Source organism: Ambystoma mexicanum, chromosome 6q (genome assembly GCF_040938575.1).
Source record: "Ambystoma mexicanum isolate Mex_15411 chromosome 6q, UKY_AmexF1_1, whole genome shotgun sequence".
Taxonomy (NCBI): domain Eukaryota; kingdom Metazoa; phylum Chordata; class Amphibia; order Caudata; family Ambystomatidae; genus Ambystoma; species Ambystoma mexicanum.
Window position 1 is genome coordinate 1,080,951,559 of NC_090937.1, and position 19,688 is coordinate 1,080,971,246.

Sequence of the window (19,688 nt, forward strand, 5' to 3'; positions counted from 1 at the left end):
TCAATCAATAATGTAAGGAAGTGTCAGGTACTACAAAACAATGCAGTACGCTTCGTCAACAAAGTCACAAGACGAGAAAACATCACATCACATAGGAGGAACCTACATTGGTTACCCATACAAAAAAATATCAATTTTAAAGTAGGGCTCATTATCCACAAATGCATGCATGGAACAGCGCCATCCTACCTGAAAACCCTGATACCCCAGTACTGTCCCACTAGAGGAGTAATCTCTTTCTGCTTGGCCTTTGTCCCGTCTTTGATGGATCCGTCTTCTGTGTATGTGTCTGCGCCTCGATTCCTGAGGGCATTCGGCGCACTATAAATAAATAAATAATGTTTGGCTAGTAGCTGTACTATCACAAGAATATGACGGAGTCGAACATACTGTTTTGTAAACTAGGTGCAAACGTTTCCTGCAGGAACAATCTTATGCTACTATGGAACTGGAAGCATTGGCCATAAAATTGACTGTTACCCATTTGAGATACTACCTGACCGAAAGAAAATGTAGACTAATCACAGATCACTCTCCCATGACCTGGATGAGTTTGCAAAAAGACACCAATGCAAGGGTAATGCGATGGTTCTTGGACTTCAAACCTATTCTGTTTTTCAGTGAAACATCGAAAAGGACAAGAACAGGGGAACATCGATTTCCTAAGTAGCTTTAACATCATTCCAGAAGGGGAAGCCACAGAGATAAGGAGAAGGGTGTGATGAGTCAAGGGAATTCGTCCCTTGTCCCCAAGGGGGAAGCCTTTCCTGTGAGGCCAAAAAGGGGAGCCCGCTCCGCAACACCCTCCCTAGTGGTAGAGGCAAGTGGGACCTCACCAGGAGAGACTCCCACATAGGATACCCTAAGGCTAGTCATGTCATGGCCTACATGGGATGTGAATTACCAAGATTGTGATGAAGAAACTCCAAAAGAATATCATTATTTTGGAAGAAAAGGTAGGATACCTTTAAATAAGGATGTCCAAGTTACTGGGAAGAGTATGTTAAAATACGTGATTCCAAAGAGTGAAGTGAGAGAAGCAGGGGAGGAGAGAGAGGATGGTAGTTGTAGGCTGTGGGAGGTCACAGGCTGCACTACACCGGATGAGAGACAAACTCGCTTGAAGTTGTCTTTCGGGACACCAAAACCACAGCAAACCCGGGAAGCGAGAAATCGATAGGGCTAGAATCCAAGCCCAATCAGAGGTGGTGGGGGGACCACAGGCATGAGTCTGTGGTGGACCATCGGTGCAAATAACGTCACTGAGACCACCAGCAAACCGGCTGTCTGTGAGTGCTGACAAGCACGTGAGTGCCAGGTTAAGGAGAGCGAGAGAAAAAATGCAAACATCGAATAAGGGACGGTGACTATGACACCCAGCAGAAAGGAGAGACCCTGGAACCGAAACCCTCCAACAGCGTTCCCTGCCATGAAAGAAGGTAACCAGGCGAGCGGAAGGTGCAGGGAGACTCCAGAGAACCAAAATGTTGTAAAGCCAACTCGTCACAGTAGAAGGCATGAACTTGAGTCGGCTTTGAAACTAATTGATTATAAAGATTGTACATCAAGAGAGAATTATTATAATACACAGCCAAGTCGTCCCAGAAGAAGAAATTAAATAGATTTAACCTTGAAAGCAAATGGAGAAAAATATTGTAAAGCAACAGAAAATCATTATGAATACAGCTAACTCGTCACAGTAGAAAATATGAAACAGAATTAGCTTTGTAAAGGAGTAAATACAAATATTGCAAACCAGGAGTGAACATTAATGAGAAACTGGGTTATGATAGAGAGAACCACTGGGACAAAATACCCTGGGAAAGAGGGAGAACAAAGAGCTATCCAGAGTTAGGGTGAGAGAAAGACAGATCTCTGACTCTACAGAAATCCATCAGCTCCAAACCAGAGTGATCCAGGAAAACTATTTTCCCCCAGAAGGGCACAAATATGTCTATGATCGAAAATATAAAACAAGTAAGAGAGAGACAAAAAGGGAGTCAAGGTGAAGAAGGAAAGTGAAACATGTCACTCAGGGAATTAAAGAGACTAATACAAGAAGTCACAAGAGACTATTTGTGAATGGTATATTAAGGACTGGTACTAGCAGTACTGCCTGGAGAAGGGAGTCATTCTCCTGGCCTAAGTAGTTTTCTCTTTGTGTTAGGGTCAGTGCTGGGTAGTTTCGGACAGGGGATTTATTTCTTTGGACATTCATGGATGACAAACGACCACCTTAATTATTAATAGGCAGGGACCATCCATAGACAAGACCATAACATGTCCTCTGACAGCCCCTGTCCTCCTTCTGACCCGCCACAGTATGCTCTTGTGATGGAGTAGGTTCGCCATTAGCCTCTTCTCTGTCAGTGGTTCAGGGGGGTTATTCCTGTGCTCTGAACTTAAGTAAATCTTTTCCTGGAGGTCACAGAGGCTTTACAAATGGGGAAGGACAGAATATTACAACGTCCTGCTCTAAGATTAGTGTTCGTATTTCTTACCTAAGAGCAAAATAGTCCAACTTTATTAGGACATATGCATAAAGCATATGTCCGAGAAGAAAATCCAAACTCATTATGTAGCCTCGAGAATCTATGATGCTATCATCATTCACCAGTATTTCAACATGATTCCCACAGTTTGTAAACTACTATGATAAGTTATGTGGTATCTGTAAGGCACAAGGCCTTCTATTTTCATGGCCTGTAAATGTTGCTTGCTCTTTGTGATGTACTTGGATGCATCTGACCAGACACAGTATCTTTGGTCTTCCAGTATTGGGTTTCTACTCAGGCAGAGTTCCGCCTAGGGGTCTAGTCCTATCTCCCTTCCCCAACTAAATAAAGTGCCCTGTCTACTTCCTTCTAAGTGCATTATTGAGTGTTCATGTGTGTTCGAGGTTGCCAAGCGTCCCATTTGTACCTGTAGGTAGCATTTCCATCCTGGAGGCGCTTTGGTATCAGTTGTTTGTCAGTTGAGGTTTGTATGTATTGTGCAGCCACTGAATTATGTTGCATGCAGTGTTCCTTCATTTCTATGCAGGAATTGTTTGAAGGTTGTTCACTAATGTGCAATTGCCATAGAAAGACGTATTTGGGGTGACTTGTATTTGCCATCTGTGGGGCGAAAAGCCATATTTGCAATCTGTGGGGGGAAAAGCCTGGTGTTGAGGGCCTCCATGAAAAATACACCAACAACGAATGATTTGCAGTCTCGCACCACAACCACTACCGTATGATGCGAGACACAGAGTTTCCAGGACCCCACTTTGGCATGCTTGTGGAATGTATTTCAATAAGACAATTCTTGTTCACATCACATGCTCTTTTTTTCTAGGAGAAGTAGAAGAAGAATCTCGGGTGAAGAGAAGCGCCAGGCACCAAAAGGTATTTATACTAAATGAAACTCTGTGTTTGTATGTACAAAGTGGAAAAATAATATTGTGATTGTAACTTTAATAGTTTCCCATAACCTGATCTAGCCACCAGCAACAATTATTTCGGTAATTACAAGTTTCAAATTTCAAGCTGCTTTATCAATTAATGCTTCCCATTGTCGTTTAGAATCTGCATATATAGTCATCTGAAAAAGAATCTCCTCTCTAAAAATAAAAGAACACAACCTCTGCTCTGATTGAGTGCAGGGGGTGTTTTCCCAGTTTGTCCTACATGAGGCTTTTTTTCATGAGTTTGAGGTCACAAAGGAGAGATAAATATCTTCAGAACAGCTGGCGAAAGCAAAAAAGTGCTACCCCCTCAGAGCCGCCAGTTATGGCTGACATTGAGCCCCTCTCCCGCCTCAAGTGCATAACAAAGGAAGTGAGGTAGAAGGGAAAGCTTTAGTGCCAGCAAGTGCCCACCGTACCAGTGGACGGGGCTTCCATTTTCTTTCGACTTGTATCAACATAGTCGAGACCTCATAGAATTAAATAAGGGTTAAGAAGACCAAGAAGAAATCAGACAATTAGGTGTCATTTTAGTGACCGTCAAAAATATCATTGGTAACCTGCAAAGGCAATGAAAAAAACAAGCAAAAACAGATTTCTCCTCTTACAATTTTAGAGGTCAATGCATCGGCGTCTTGCATTAGCTTCAAGTGTTCTTATATTCTGCTGGTGATAAAGTTGCAGTGGGCAGCATATAGCAAAGGATAGCAGTTATTCCTCTCCATGGGTCCCCAGTGCTGTGTAAGAGGCATAATGGCTTCCGTGGGGCCTGATCGCTTTAGGTATGACCAGTGGTGGAAATTGACCTTTCTTACTGGGGGATCCCACCTAGTGCAGGGGTAAACGGGTGGGAGTGCGGGGTGAGGCATGAGCATGGGACGGTTTAATCACCCCCATAAACACTTGCCTCTCAGCCCCTCAGAAGATGAATCATGACTACCTGGAAAATAGCTGAATATCTTATAATGTTGTCAGCAAAGTGCAAAATGTGCACACCTTCTAAACCCCCAAAATGCACATCAATATTTCCTGTACCGTATAACATTGAAATGGGATTTCAGAGCACTCGTGCTCAGACCCTCAAGTGGTCTTGTGGGGAAGTGTCTCTCCTCTCAACCTAGTGACCACAGTTCAAATCACAGCCCGCATCATGTGATGCGTCAAAGAATGTGATCAACTAAATTGTAATAAAACCAAGGGTTGAACACAACCAACTGTGTGAAAGACTATCTGCCTCCCACCCCTCACGGTGCACAAGCACATGAAAGACTAATTCTTCTGCCCCTCTCCCACATATCAACATACCCTAAGTTTAGCTAAGCGGCTGTGACTACTAGTATTACTATCTGCAAAATGAGGCTTTTGGTTGAAATGTGAAATAGTGATAGTCTATTTTTTTACTGTAGATTGTAGAATGCATATGAAGCACTAGGATACGATATATACGGTCATGTGGTGTTGTAGGTTAGGTATGATTAGCCTGAAGAGCAGAAGAGCACCCCACAAGTGAACTATGTGCCACCTCCTGACTGTTGTCAGTTAGTTCCTTCCGCGAGCCATTGATGTTCCCAATTACCACTATAACCCACCTGCTTTATGGCAGGAAACCAGTGGACTGATGCAAAGCCATTCCTGTGCTCCCTCTTTGGCTTTGATTGGGGCCACATGGGTAATGTGTGCACCAGTTGTGAGCACATTACCAGCGTTCCACACCTTCTTTCTGTTCCTATCGCACCCAAGTGGCAAGTATGTATTTTCCCGCCTACACCAGCTCTAACACTGAGGATACCTCTGTTATGTCAAGACCCTAAAGTTATGATTAAGATTCGGAAAAAAAAACCTTAAATAGTAAAACCTGCTGTGCTAAACATAGCATTGCCTTTGAGCAAGAAGAGGATGCTGTGATTTCTGATTAAGGCACTCTGGACAGTGCTCTTCCTTCGATCGTTTCTTCAATTTATTGCACCTCAATATGCCGTCACTGATTGTTGAAAGCTATCTATACTACCCATCCCCCATACAATATCGAGCATCATCATTGGTGCTCTTTCAAATAGGTTGGGCTGACTGCGTTATAGGGCATGGTTAGCAGTTTTTGGCACTGCATATATGTTGGATTTCTACTCCTTTCATCCACAGCCAGCATGATCAGTGTTGAGTGGTGACAGGAGTTGCAGTCGAGTCATGTGACAAGCTACATATTGCTGACATCTGTAGGGTTGCGGCAGTGATTTCTCAAAAGGTTGCATTCTCATTTGAGAGACTATTTAATCAACATTTACTCATTTTCTGGTCTTGTCACAAAGAGCTTTTTTGTACCACCAATTAAGTATAAATAGGTGCTTATTGTTTTCGAATTTCTTTTCCCTGATACAATTCTTTAATTTGGTAAATTCAAAGAAGTCAAGTTTACTGCTCATCTCTTGTAGCAATGGGTGGTCTGGGCTTCATATTTTCCCCTTTCTAAAAAGCTACCAGAAGTGACGCTCCCACCTAAGCGAGCGAAAACCACAATTGACAGCTAAACATTTCTGGAAGATTAGAGTCTGAAAGCCTTGGGAGCTTTGTAATTTTTACTGTTGCTCTTAATTCGCTTCATGATTGTATAAAAGGGTATAAGGTTGTAAAATGTATCCCAGATATATAATTCTGTAAGGTTACTGTGCATTGTGGACTGGGCATGCAAAATATAGGAGAGGGAACATTATCTCTGGAAATAAGGAGGAAGCCCCACACCCCAATGAAGGTGACAGATGTAACAGCCATGTTATCCCCACCTCCCAATCTTAAGGCTGTCTGAATGAGTATGCATGGTTCATGGTTTCAAACACCTCCTGGTTGGGTGAGCGTTGTGAATAACTAAATGAACGCTAATCCACTGTGTACTTAGTGATGCAAACATACAAACTTTGTGAAATATAAAGATATGTGGTCATTCATATGTTCCCATTAAGCTCTTTGGTTTTATGTAAAGCAGCCAGGAACCTTCATTGCTGATATTCATCCATTTCGTCATCAAGTCAACAATTGCATGTTTCGAGAAAGTACAGTACAATTGTACAGAATTGTCCATCTTAGAATCATAGCCTTCTATAGTTATTCTAGGTGTTAATAATGTGTTTCGCTCAGTAAGACAATTATAACCTTCTTATTATGACTGCAATATATAGTTGCAGTGATCATTGTAAATTAACATTGTAAGATTTTAATAGCTTCTTCTGCTGGTAAAACATACAATTTTGTCTTCCAAATCTCTTTTCTGCTTGTGGTACCATGCAGAAGAGATTTGATCAAGCAGTTTGGGCTGGACTTCCCCTTTTGGGGTGGGGCCAAGCCTGATTTGCATATGGTATCTTCCCTTTTGCAATGGCTTGGCAGGTGAAAAACGATGGTCTGGAGGGTTGCCCAGAGCAATACCAGAGGTTAAGATTAATTCTAAACCTTCCAGCCATCACCTCTTTTGTTTTGCCAAGTCAACCAGAACTGACATTGTTTATAAACAGATTATCCAAAAGTATGTACAAATGTAATCTGAGTTTTAATGAATTTTTTGAACATTTATCTGAATAATCTGGGTTTATTTTACTCACTATTGGTGTGTCTTTTAAAGGCCCAGTACAGGTAGGAACAACAACAGCACAAGGCAACTGGTGCATTTACGCTCTTCTTTTCAGTGTGACCTCTTGCTCCCAAACCTTTTTAGGTAATCTGGTTCTGTCTATGGAATGTGCTCTGCATTCACTTAATCTAGAAAAAGCCTTCCGGGGGAGGTTTGCATCTGCTACATCCATGTGATTCGCTCCCATCAGACAGGCTCTCTTTCTTTGCCAATTTCCCCAAACCTCTCTCCTCTTCCTATGTGTTTAAATACCCGGCAAACTCTACCCATGCAGAATCTTTGATGCAGCAGTTTTGGATTGGGCAGGGCCTGTGATAGGGTCCCTTTACTTGCTCACAGTAGAATCTTCTTCTTTGCCTCGATTATGCCAAACTATTTTACCTTTTTGTAAGGGGATGTATTTAGCTATGAGTTAGCTGGCTCTTCAAGAAATAAAAGTTAATTGGAGTGAAATGTGTCTCCCTTAAAATTTCTTGTGTGGACCTTTGCTATGAATAAGGACTATAAATTCAGAAGTGCAAGAACACTGAATTCAGAGACTGCCTTCATGTTTCTGTAACAGCAGGCATAACCGAGTTAATAAAATATGCAACTCTATTAATAATGCCTACAAATATCCTTTGAACTCAAATATGTTTTCAGTTTTCAAATTGAACCAAGTGAACAAAAATGAGCCAAAATGTATTTAATATACATTTTTGTCATTTTAAAGGCATTTCTTTAGTGCACATTTTACTGTACAATTTTGGTTTGTTGCTCGGGTTCTAGTATCAACAAAGACATCTGATTTCTTAAAATGAAATACATTATTATTATTATTATTATTATTGTATTTATTAAGCACAGACCTAGCTCCAAGAAGCACCGGAGCACTTTAAAGAGGTTTACAACAATACAGCTATATAACGGAGCACTTTACAGAGGTATACAACAGTACAGCTGCATAATGGAGCGATTTTCAGAGGTAACAACAGAACAGCTATACAGCGGGTTTAGGATCCAGAGGGGCACAGAGGAGGGGTACAGCTATACTGGGTGGCAGGGAGGAGAGGGGCAGGTGGTATCGAGTTGTTTAGGTGGTGCAAGGGGTGACGTGATGGCCTAGGTGTTGGGGAGGAGAGACTCCTTGAAGAGACAGGTCTTGCAATCTTTTCTGAATTGTACAAGCGTGGGGCGAGTCTGATGAAGATGGGGAGGAGGTTCTGGGGAGGAGAGACTCCTTGAAGAGACAGGTCTTGCAATCTTTTCTGAATTGTAAAGCGTGAGGCAAGTCTGATGAAGATGGGGAGGAGGTCCCATAGTCTTGAGGCAAAGGCAGAGAAGGCTTGTTTTCTTGGATTTCAAGTCTGCACATGTCCTAGCTTCTGTGGTGCACTGTCCGCCAGAGATGCTGAATTTCTCCAGGAAGTAGCTGGGTGACTTGAGGGTGACTGCTTTATAGATGATGCAGAAGGACTTGGAGGTGATCTGTGCATGCAGTGGGAGCCAGTAAAGGTCGATGAGGTCCAGAGTAATGTGGTCGTATCTGCGTAGACCCTTGATGAGGCGTGCGGCCACATGTAGGACACTTTTCAGGGGCACAAGGGAGGATGACGGGAGGCCTTTGAGGCGTGCATTGCCCCACCTAGATGGGATAGCACCAGTGCTTGACCTATGGATCTAAAGCTGTCCGGAGGTAGGAAGGGCTTGATTTTCTGCAGGAGGGAGAGCTGATACCAAGCTGTCTGAGTTTTCTTAGGCATGTGTGTCTTGAAGGAGAGGTGTTTGTCGATGTGGAACACGAGGGACTTGGTGCAGTAGGTGAGCTCGGGTGTGAAGCCCTCAGAGTTCATGACCATTTAAATGGGCTCGTTAATGGCCAGATACACATTTTCCAAGATATCTTATGGCTCTGCCTGGTCAAGATCCATCTGTTCATGACTGCTGAACAGTTTGACCTTACTCTCCTCTTAAAAATGGCAGTTCTCCAAATTGAGCTGAATCCAGTATGTGACTTGCATTTAGTGCTATTTCTTGGTATGTATACATTATAACAAGGCCTTTTTTCTTGGGTACACACAGCTGTGTCTTCATCTCTTTTAATGGCCTAGTCAATGATTATTAATTAGGTCTTTTTAACAGAAAGCTGACACTTGCATTCATTGTCTAAACAGAGGTGAGCCCTGCATACACACATTTTAGGTTTAACCAGAGTTCAAACTAAATGGACAATTTCAAGGTTTCATGTAAAAAAAAAAGAAATGCTCTTTCTGTATTTCTTACTGGAAGTTTATCACAATATGACATTAGTTCAAGCACACCCTTCTAATAGAAAATGGCAGCATCCTTTCTAGTTGCACGACTCAGTTCAGATTGAAAGAAAGCAGCAAATGTTTCAAAGAACGCTACATATATTCAGAGTGTACATATATTCAGAGTGTCTTTTCCACGAAAAATATTGTAAACCCTGGAACATAGAAGTACAATTAAATGCAATTAAGCCTACACAATCCATGCAACTGTGAGTTTGTACTTCTTTGATATCACCATGACATTAGTAGAACAACAATCATCCCAGCAATGCCACCGAGCAAAACCAGTGTTATGCCACAAGCTCTGCCTAGGAAGCTAGTGATAATGCAGGTATTACTGTAGCCACACATCTCCATTGCTTTCCACTTCCCCAGGAGGCATGACCCACATGATTTTCGCTTCTTTCTCTCCCCCTCTCCCTTGCTGATGTCCCTGACTGTTCCGCCCACTGGTCACCTGGCCACCTACTGAACTTCGGGTCCAAGCTCATCCATGCCCTTGCACTGCCTCCGGGCCTCCCTTGCACTTGCGAGTCTGTACCTGCAACCCTACAGTCCCATGATTCTCTGTTCTTATGAGCCACTTACCGGCAGCACTTATGAGCTACTTGCACTACCGCCCCCCACTGGCAATTCTCCCTCTCCCTCCCCCCGCACTTGTGCAATCTTAATGACACAAGGCTTAGTAAAATCGTTGTTTGGTCCTCCGTCTGTCCTCCCTTCCATGTCTTGTCACGCCTAGAAACACGTGTGTACAGGCGCATTATAAATGACTAATATCATATCAAGAAAGATACGATAGGTCCAGCACCAGGAGAAACTGGCGTCTGTGTGTGTTGGCTTGCAGATGGTAGGTGGTGTGCACCGCTGGTTGTATCCGTATGGGTAAGGTCCAATGCCGGGATGTTTTCTGTGTGGCTGTTAGTTGTGTTGGGGTGTGTCTATGTGTTTTATGTGTAGATTGCTGGTATTTAGGGTTGTACATACTGGCTTGTTGTATCCATACGGGTAAATTCCAATGCCTGAGATGTTTCTATGTGACTGTTAAGTTGGGGTGTGTTTGTGTTGATTGGCAGGATACTTCTGTTCTTCTATGACACTTAAGTCAAGGTCAACATTGGTGCACTTGACCATCCTGTGATGCAGCCTCATTCTTGAATAAGAGTCAGTTGCAATCTGTTTGACAGAAGGGCAGTGGTCGAAGTGAACAGGAATGGTTATGAGCGGTGTTCCACTATTTTTATTTTTTTACAGTTAACAGTTCCACTACTTTTTGCAACCATTTTAACCATTCCGGAACTGTTATTTGTGAATTAAAATCACACTTCTGTACTTTGGCATTCAATAGTAGTTAAGGCTGAACTGAAATCTGTTTCAACATGATTGGTTGTTAACCAGCATGGTTGCAACCAATGACCATTTTATCCCCGGCCGGGGTGATAGTTCCACTACTTTTTTTGGTACACTTCTACTGCTCAGAAGGGGGCAGTTTTTGATATCTAACAGAAATTCTTAAGTTTGCGTTCAGAGACACATTTTCCTCTGGCACCACACTGCATTACACTGCGACTGCATACCTCCAGCTCTCTGTAGCACGTGCAGGGTTTTTATGCATTGGATGTTGCTACCCTTTTGCAGGCACCACAGAAATTATGTTAAGAAAAAAACCAGAACCACCACTCTCCTTCCAATGGGCAATTTCCCAGGTGCTTTGCTCTGCTCCCAGTCTTGCAGTAATGCAAGGGTTTCCATGCTGACTGGCCAAGGGTCCGCGCTTGACCAAATCCATCTTTTGAAGCAGGAGGTCAGTGCAGGCATGTGTGAGGGATGCACTGGGCCCTTGTAAATCTTTTAGTGAGGTGATGGAAGGACGAACAGGACTGGTAAGGTGTATAATGTGAGGTGTAAATAACAGACGAAATAGGTAGAAAATTGACTAAACATTTCACAGAATCCACAGTTTTTTGCTGGTGTGGATTCCATATGAATTCATTGCTTTTTTACACCAGCATGCAAATGTCACGCTGTTGTAAAACCAAGTGGTTTTCAAAGTCAGAGGAGGAAAGGGAGGCAGAAACATAATTCACACCCTTGGGGCCTCCACATTCAAAAACCGGAAAAATCCCCAAGAGTGTAAATAAAGGTGTTAAGACAGGCGATACACCTATACTCCGCCCATGCATGAGGCATGTTGGTGCATGCAGTTGTGGCTAAATTGCACCCCCCCCACTACCCTTAGTTATGTATGTTTGCACTTCTGATGCTGACTCCAAATAAGTCCTTACGTTATTCAAGGCGTCCTCTTTCGCACCACGGCTGCATTGTTGTAATACGTCTAATGAACTAACGTCACACTGCATGTTTGTGGTCGGCAATAACACACCTTTCTATAAACGTATGTGCCAGGCACCCACAAGCACACTGACAACAAGCAACATTCCCGGGCATTTACGCAGGTTCTCGCCGTGCTTCTCCGTTGCCCTTTGACAGCAGGAAGGAAAACAATCGATAATTAGGAACAGCAAAGCTTTTGTCCTCGTTCACTCAGGCAAGGATTGAAAAGTTTGAAATAAAAAACCTTTAAAGCCAAGTTTTTTTAGAGTGCGTTAGTCTGAGAAGTCAGACACACGTCTGATTGAGAACATAGACTATTATTCATATGAGGGCGGTGGTGCAGTGCAGGCGATAAAGAAACTTCTTTTCCTGTAAAGATTTCATTTTTCAGTCTAATGAATAGGCCTAGGCTCACATAAAAATGAGATATTCCTCCATGCCTACTTGCAAAGGAAGCAGCTTGACATGCTGCGTCATAAACCTGCGAAAGATAATTAGGGCGCGCTCTTACCTGTCCTATTATGCTGCAAGCACCCTGGGGATTTCTAGATTTGTTTTCTTCACTCAGAAAAGACCCGCATATGATCACTTTTTATGCTACCCGGTTTACAATTCAGACAAATTGAAGTGAACCTTGTTGTAAAAACAATGTGAATTTAATGAGTAGGAAAAACACACTCAAGGCTTTCCCTGCAGACATTACAATGATCTGTATTGTACAATGACAGCTGGTGAACTTTGCGAGTATTGGAACGTAAATAGATTCCCCGAATTTGCACCAGAGAAGGAACCCAGCAAGCAAGCATGCCTCCCATCTCCAACAGATGGATTTGAGGAGTGGGCTTTCTCCCTCCAAGAACCCTTTTGAAAAAATCAGTCAAAATAGTGCATTTTAAAGATCAGTGTTTGGCTGAAACTGGAGGTAACACACCAGGGGATATACAGGCAGTTTGCAATGCTGCAGATGCCAGGGCACCAACAGTACACAGAAGCAATACACTGCCGGCATGATCCATGCGCCAGTCAGAAAGTCTATGTTTGCAGCAATTCACTGAAACAGTACTGATTACAGTGAGCCACTACCACACTGGGAAAAATGGCAATGGGATTTCATATGTTGTAAAAAATCAGTTTTAAAGATTGCGCTTCAAAGCACATGATTTTTCTTGTGATGGTTAATAAAATACAATCACAACTGCCCAATGACACAGGCACCGGTGCTACCACTAGGCAAGGTTAGGTGCTTGCCTTTAATGTGAAAATGTTGCAGCGACAAATGCCACAGAAGGCAATAACCACTTATCCATTGTTTGTATGCATATATTTATTACTATCTCTATCGCTGTAGCAGGCAGCGCAGCAGGCACTGTGATGGTTGAGTCGGGTGTGGGTGTGGCACTGTGCTGAGCGCAGGACCTGAGGACGCACCTGCGCATTTGAACTGCACGTGCCCTCATGAGGCTCGTGCAAATATTCTTCTTCTTCTGGACCGTACATGGCCTGCCCTGCACTAGCTGCAGCCTGCCGCTGTTGGTGGCGGCCCTCCCTGAGCCAGACTTAGAAACACAGGCAAGTGAGGTGCCCTATTGTTTTGTTATTGTTATGCCTCTCTGTCTCGGCAATACCCGAACTGCGATAGAGTAAAGAAAGAGCAAATTGCAGCCGATGGAAGTTTGTGGATTGCAGGCTGTCAGTGCTCATTTCCAGCCTATTCGGTGCTGTTTAGGTCCAGTTGGCATTAACCAAGTCCAAAGCCCCAGAAAGCATTTTAGTTTTATTGAATGAGAGTGCAGCGTACAGGACTAGAAAAACAGTGTGGCACCACGGAGTTACTTTCCTTGGCCTCCTATCTATGATCTTGTGAGTATGAGGGAGATGTTTACCCTTGTACATTCAACTTCCTTCCACTCCATCCCCCACATGCCTTCAATGTCTGAGCAAATCTTTGCTCCGCTTTAAGCCCTCTGTAAGTGAGTCTTCTCTCTGTCAGGGCCCAACTTCCCTACAGCACACCCAAACAAGGCTATCAACGTGTATGGGTTTTCTGTGTAATTGGCTTTGGCAGCTGGTGGTTTTAACTGTCACTCAGCTGGATTACATTTCGGCTTATGTTGAGTGCAGCTTCCCCTGTATCTTGCTCAACAAGGAGTCTGCAATGGAAATGCACCCGCTGACAGTTGGATAGGTCTTGAAATGTACTTGGATAGGTTTGTGGGACCCTTTGCTCACCCTATAAGAGCTTTTCTTTCACCTGTGCATATGATTTGCATTAGAGGGTGGTGATTATATGCTACACTTTACAACTTTCGCTAGACAATAAGGTGTGGTCAGGAATTCCGTGCGTGTTGATGGTTTTTTGCAAGTCTTCATACTCGCCCACCATTGTGCAGCACAATCTAACGCAACATTTCCCATCAGAGATTTAAGCATCCACCAGCAGCAGGTGCGGATAAGTAGGTAGAAAAAATCCAGCATGCATTTTATACACCATCAGCGCATGATGGGGCAAGATTAAAAGAAAGAAAAAATGTTGTGCATGTGTGTTGCGGGTGTGATGTGTGTGTGTGTGTGTATACGTGTGTGCATGGAATAGAATATGCCGTGTGAGTGAGAGAGAGGGTGCGGTAGCCATTCATTTGTCCTGAAGCTGACATAAGAGAAGGGAAGTTCCCTCAGTACTGGTAGCAACTAGCAAAGCTTTATTGTTTGTTTGACGATGAACACACCGTTAAATGGCAGATCACCAAATTGGAGGAATTTATATTTGTCGGAAGCGTTGGGGCAGAACACCCCTCTCCCCTGTCCCTGATCCGTGCAAGCATGTCTGCTGCCACATATATCCTTTGCTTCACTTTAACCCAGCCACTCTCCCGGCCGGGATTAAATATACGTCTCTCTAAAATGAACTTCTCAGTCTTGATCCGATCGAGAACCCAGAGTGTTAAGTGCCAATCTAACAGTTTACCTAGGTTTGCAAAATTGCTTGCACCGGCCCTGTTGTCCCTGCATACACTTGTCACCTATATTGCCCTTAGGCCTGCCCCATGACACATCACAGTGTCATCCGTAACTGCCCCAAGACACTCCCATTGCCAGTAGAACTGCCCCATGTCACACCCTGCAGCTCTCTTAATGCCTCATGCCACCTTAATTGTCCAGAAACTACCTGATTGGAACCTGATATTCTTCATGTTACAAGGGTTTTTCTGAACCAGCTTTGGCGAGGTGTTCTAAGAAGCCAACTTAAAGTTTAACCAGTTTAAGTATTACACCAAACTCTCAATGCTAACATAGTTGATCAGTTAGGTTTTGATACAGGTGTAGGTAGGCTTGCTGGGAAGTACAGCGAACAAGAGCAACATCTGTTAAGAATCTGAAGCAGATGTCTACACAGGCAAGCACACAGGCAGTAACAAAAGCAAACACACTACTGTAAGTAAAGTCACTATTAAAAATACATGCATCACAGTTTGGTAAATCTAAAATGGGTTATGTGACGAATCTGAGGATGCAGTCCTTTCTTCCCTAGGGAGAGACCTTTTCCATGGGGCCAGGACAGAGCGACCACAATACAATAGTCCCTCTGGGGGTGCTGCACAGAGGGAGGATCACATGGGAAAGGAATCCCCTATGGGATTGGGGATGATCATCACCAGGGCACGCAGTATCACCCCACTTTACCTGCATTATAACATTGAAAATGCATATAGTCAAACCAACATGCATAACAACACTGAAAATGCATATAGCAAACTAACATGAATAACAACACTGATAATAGGAAATACTGTGTAGGTAGCTTAACAGATGGTACTGTGACGAGGAAGATGGTCAGGAGTACAGAGATCACTTACAAGCAATCAAATGAGCGGTCTAGTTTCGAAAGGGCCGCAATTGGCTTAAATGAAGATATCAATCCAACACAGGAGTTCCAAGTCAGTACAAGCTCAGGCTCGAACAAAAACATCAGAAAGACGTGAGAGAGGGAGATCCGTCCTCCGAAGAGGAAAAGAAGGAAGCAGAACCGGAGGAGAGATGGCACGCGGAAAGGAACAGAATGCGTGACCGGGGAGAAGCATCAGTTTGCAGCGAGGCTGCAGACCCCACTGCATGCCCAAAAGCTGCTGGAGCCTCCTGGAAGGAGACACCTGGCCCAGGACCACAGGTACCACCATGAAGGAGGCACGCAGGTATGGGGGATGCCTGGGAGATGTAGGAGGTCTGGGTAAGCGCAGGCATGAGCTAAAGACCTATAGGTGGAGGGCCTGGGGCCCTAAAACAAATAAGAGTCAGTTGATTGTTGGCAGGAGAGCGAACCAAATGAATACACTGCACCTGTGAAAGTCTGGTACAAACACCCAAATCCACAAGGGTCTGGTGCCCTGAAACAAATGAGAGAGTGTTGCAAACTTGGTAGGTGAGTGAACCAAATAAATGCAACACAACATTGTGAGTCTGCGACCTGCACCCAAAACCAGGAGGGTCTGGGACGGTAATAATAAATGAGAGGGTCTGGGACCCTGAAACAAACAAGAAACAATTGCCTTATTGTTGAGAGGGTCAGGTACCCTGAAGCAAACAAGAGACAGTTACATATTTGGATGCTCTAGGACCCTGAAGCAAGTGAAAAGGTGTTGCAGACTTGGAGGGAAGTGAACCAAATAAAATGTGCGCAGCATTGCGAGTCTAGGACTTGGCCGCGCATGTGAAACTAAGATACAAAGCCATGCGGGTCCGTCACTAAAGATAACCAAATACTACACATAAAGTATTGCATGCCTGGGACTTGCACTCACATAAGAAAGACTGAAAATACAGGAATCCTACGCCTGGCAGTAGAGTATGCCTAGTCGGTAGGATACAGGAACTGTGCAGTTGAGAAACAGTTCCTCCTGAATTATATCATCAAAAAACATCTAGGGATAATAACCTTAACCCTAGCACTGGGAACCCTCGCTTGGGAACAGAGCATACAACGCTAGTAAGAAATAGGAACTGTGAGAACAAACAAGAGCTCCTGCCAAGTATTCAGAAATTTACCATAAGAAGGAAGCTAGGGGAAAGAGGTACATCCGCAAAATTGGAACTTTACATTTAGGAACATTATTTTTGCAACACCTTTTACAGCCGGCGAAGCTGGGAACTTTTCAGTTGTTTGAAAACACAAAGAACACTTTTTCCTTTGAGAGGAGATTAAGCCTGCACGTATATGTTAAACTGTTAGTGTTATGGACAGAAGTAAGGTATTGGGACACGACAGTGACAGACCGTTTAGTTGCAGACTTCCTGACAATATCATTAGTTTCCTTTGAGGTAGGGAAACCCCTCTTAGCCGTAGGGATAGTGAGGCATTTTCCAAACCACTTATTAATATGTCTCATTCCAATATTCGAATGGCATTGTGTTCAAGTCCTACTTCTCCATCCTTATAGTTACCTACCACTTTATATTACAGCATAGTTTATTAAGCAACCTACACTGTCAATCATTAAATTGGGGCGTTAGGCAAGCTGGAAATACTTCGGTAACAAGAGCTTTAGAAGTCCAGCCCTACCTTTGTTATAGTTCAGTCTATCACTAGAATGTGTTCTTGTTAAGCAGGGCCCTATACAAAATCACTGCAAAAAAACCCCCAAAGTCTCCTCCATCTAGGAAGAGAATGGTCCACCAGTTTGCAGGCTCCATTGTCTTTAACACGGTAAGCTATCTACCTTTAATCTAAGGGCCCAATGCCCAGTGCAAGATAATGGCGGTAGGGGTGCATGAAGCAAAATGAGGTATCTTGAGTCTTAGACTCGTAACATCAAAGACTCAATAGGGCAGGGATTCAGTGGGGACAATTGGTTTCAATAGAGGAGTTGCTGTAGGATGTTTACAAGCTGCAGGTTCGAGGCTTTCAGCTATGAATAGGTACGGCTCAGGGAGGATAGCCAAGACACGATGAAGGTGGCTCAAGTTTGGTCCCAGTAGCACAGGACGATCCCTCTGGGGAAGCAGAGAGAAGTAGACGCTGGTGTGAACCAGAAAAGGGTGAGTAGATCCTCTGGTGCACCACAGTCAGACTATGGGATCCAGCACGGCATTATTTGTAGTGATAGATGCCAGCAGCAGGTTGGTGAGATCCCAATAAGGCTCTGTGGGTGCCAGCCACGTTTCCAGAAACAAGGTGGGAAGGGGCCCAAGTAAAGATTAAGCACAGGTCCAGACCCCTTAACAACTTTGGCCTTGGAACAGCATTGGATCCAGTGCAGGGCTTCAGACTAGTTACCCCACCAGTCCACAGGAGGAAGATACCCGGTTTAGATCTTCCTAGCCAATTTGACGGTTGAGGTCAGAAATGCAGCTATTGGCCTAGTCAACGTTGTCCAAAGGTGCAGTCCTCCGGTGATGATTAGGGGACTTTACGATTCAGATGCTTGCATCTTGTTCCAGATAATCTTTATGGTTTCAGGAAATGTCTTTTTATCCACATTTTTTGTTGGGGACTGGTTTAGCCCTCCTATGGAAGGTGCCTGCAAGATACAAACATTCAAACCAGTGGAGGGTGTTCAACCAGACACAGACTGTCACCTCGCAATCTGTCCAGCAACAGGACATACCTTAGCTAGTGTGGATTTAGACCAGACAGTCCCAAATCCTACTTTCAGCCAGCTCCCACACACAATGCAGCTTCATTCACGGAAACCCATCCATATTTCTTCACCCGTGCCACTCACCGCCACGCTTCCTCTAAAAAAGAAGCAGACTGCCTCTCGACCTGTAATCAGGCTCTTGTACCGAGGCAAGTGCACATTTGCCATTACATTACATGCGGATGTAATGCAGTCCAATATGGCCGCCCGACCAACGCTGCCGACCACAGAAGCCTAACTAGGCTCACACCCCTGCATCTGATTGGCCGCCGTCCCATTTACTGTGGCCATTGGTCACCGGCAGGCGAAGCCGGCCCACCAGCACCAAGGACCACAGCCTAAGGACATCGCCTGTTTGCTGCCTGTTTCGTGCCGATTCTGCCTCTGCCAGTCCCCCTGGCCCATTATCGAAAGCGCCAGCATGAAGGTCCTGCTTCCACCGGTCCACTCCCGAGTGACTACCAGTGACTTAGACCATCGGGTAAGACCACTACCTGTTTAATAAGTGCACCTAACGTTTCCAAGCTGCCCAGTCAAGTTGCCACTGGCCCTTAATACTTTGGTCACTGCAGCTATCTATCCACCATCCACTATCCACCACACAACCGTTCTGCATGTGAGTAATGCCCCTGATTCCGAATGCCTGCATTTGCACGCCCTGAACTATCCAGACCTAAGCAATGCCTTCTTGTATCATGAGTGCATGCACTGTCTGTTGTGGACCTCCATAGTCAACTATGTTTGAGCAATGCCTCTCTGAGTCATTGACTGCCTGTACTGCCTAGCCTGCCGCACCTGAGTATTGCATCCTGAGCCATTGATTGCCTGCACTGCCTAGCCTGTCACACCTGAGTATTGCTTCATTGAGCCATTGATTGCCTGTACTGCCTAGTCTGTAATTTACTAACGTGGTACCTTAGACAGGTTACCTCCATACAATTATGTATCTACCAGCTATTTACACAACCTTACTGAGGACTATCCTACAACTACTCACCATGCCGAATTCCAACGCATGTAACTCCTTGCCACCTCTTATGCCCACAGTACACCCCAACACTAACCTTCCTGACTCCTATGTATGCGCGAGTCATGAGCCCCTTGTGATATCGCACCCATGCGACACTCCCTGTAGGAACTTAAGACTCCGTGCTAGACTCTCGAAACTGCATGAACCCACCCGCAGATCCCTGCCCTCTAGCAACATCAAAACTAACCTCAAGCAAACTGGAAAACCGTGTTATACCGGACAACCTTTACAACCTATTCCAACTCAATGCAATATCTTAAACACACCTAATATGTCTACTACCCCACCTCTTCAAGCCACAGAGGTCACTAAAACCCCAACTATTGTGGGAGCACTC

The 19,688-nt window shown here is 44.2% G+C and overlaps 1 protein-coding gene across 1 annotated transcript in view; it reads left to right on the forward strand.

Moving 5' to 3' along the window:
- The window catches only part of LOC138516471 (cyclic nucleotide-binding domain-containing protein 2-like), a 1,453,423-nt gene that overhangs the window by 1,155,421 nt on the left and 278,314 nt on the right, over positions 1-19,688 (forward strand). Inside the window, exon 14 of the mRNA XM_069631627.1 lies at positions 3,337-3,386. Coding sequence (XP_069487728.1) covers positions 3,337-3,386 — 50 coding nt within the window. The remainder of the gene's footprint in view (positions 1-3,336; positions 3,387-19,688) is intronic.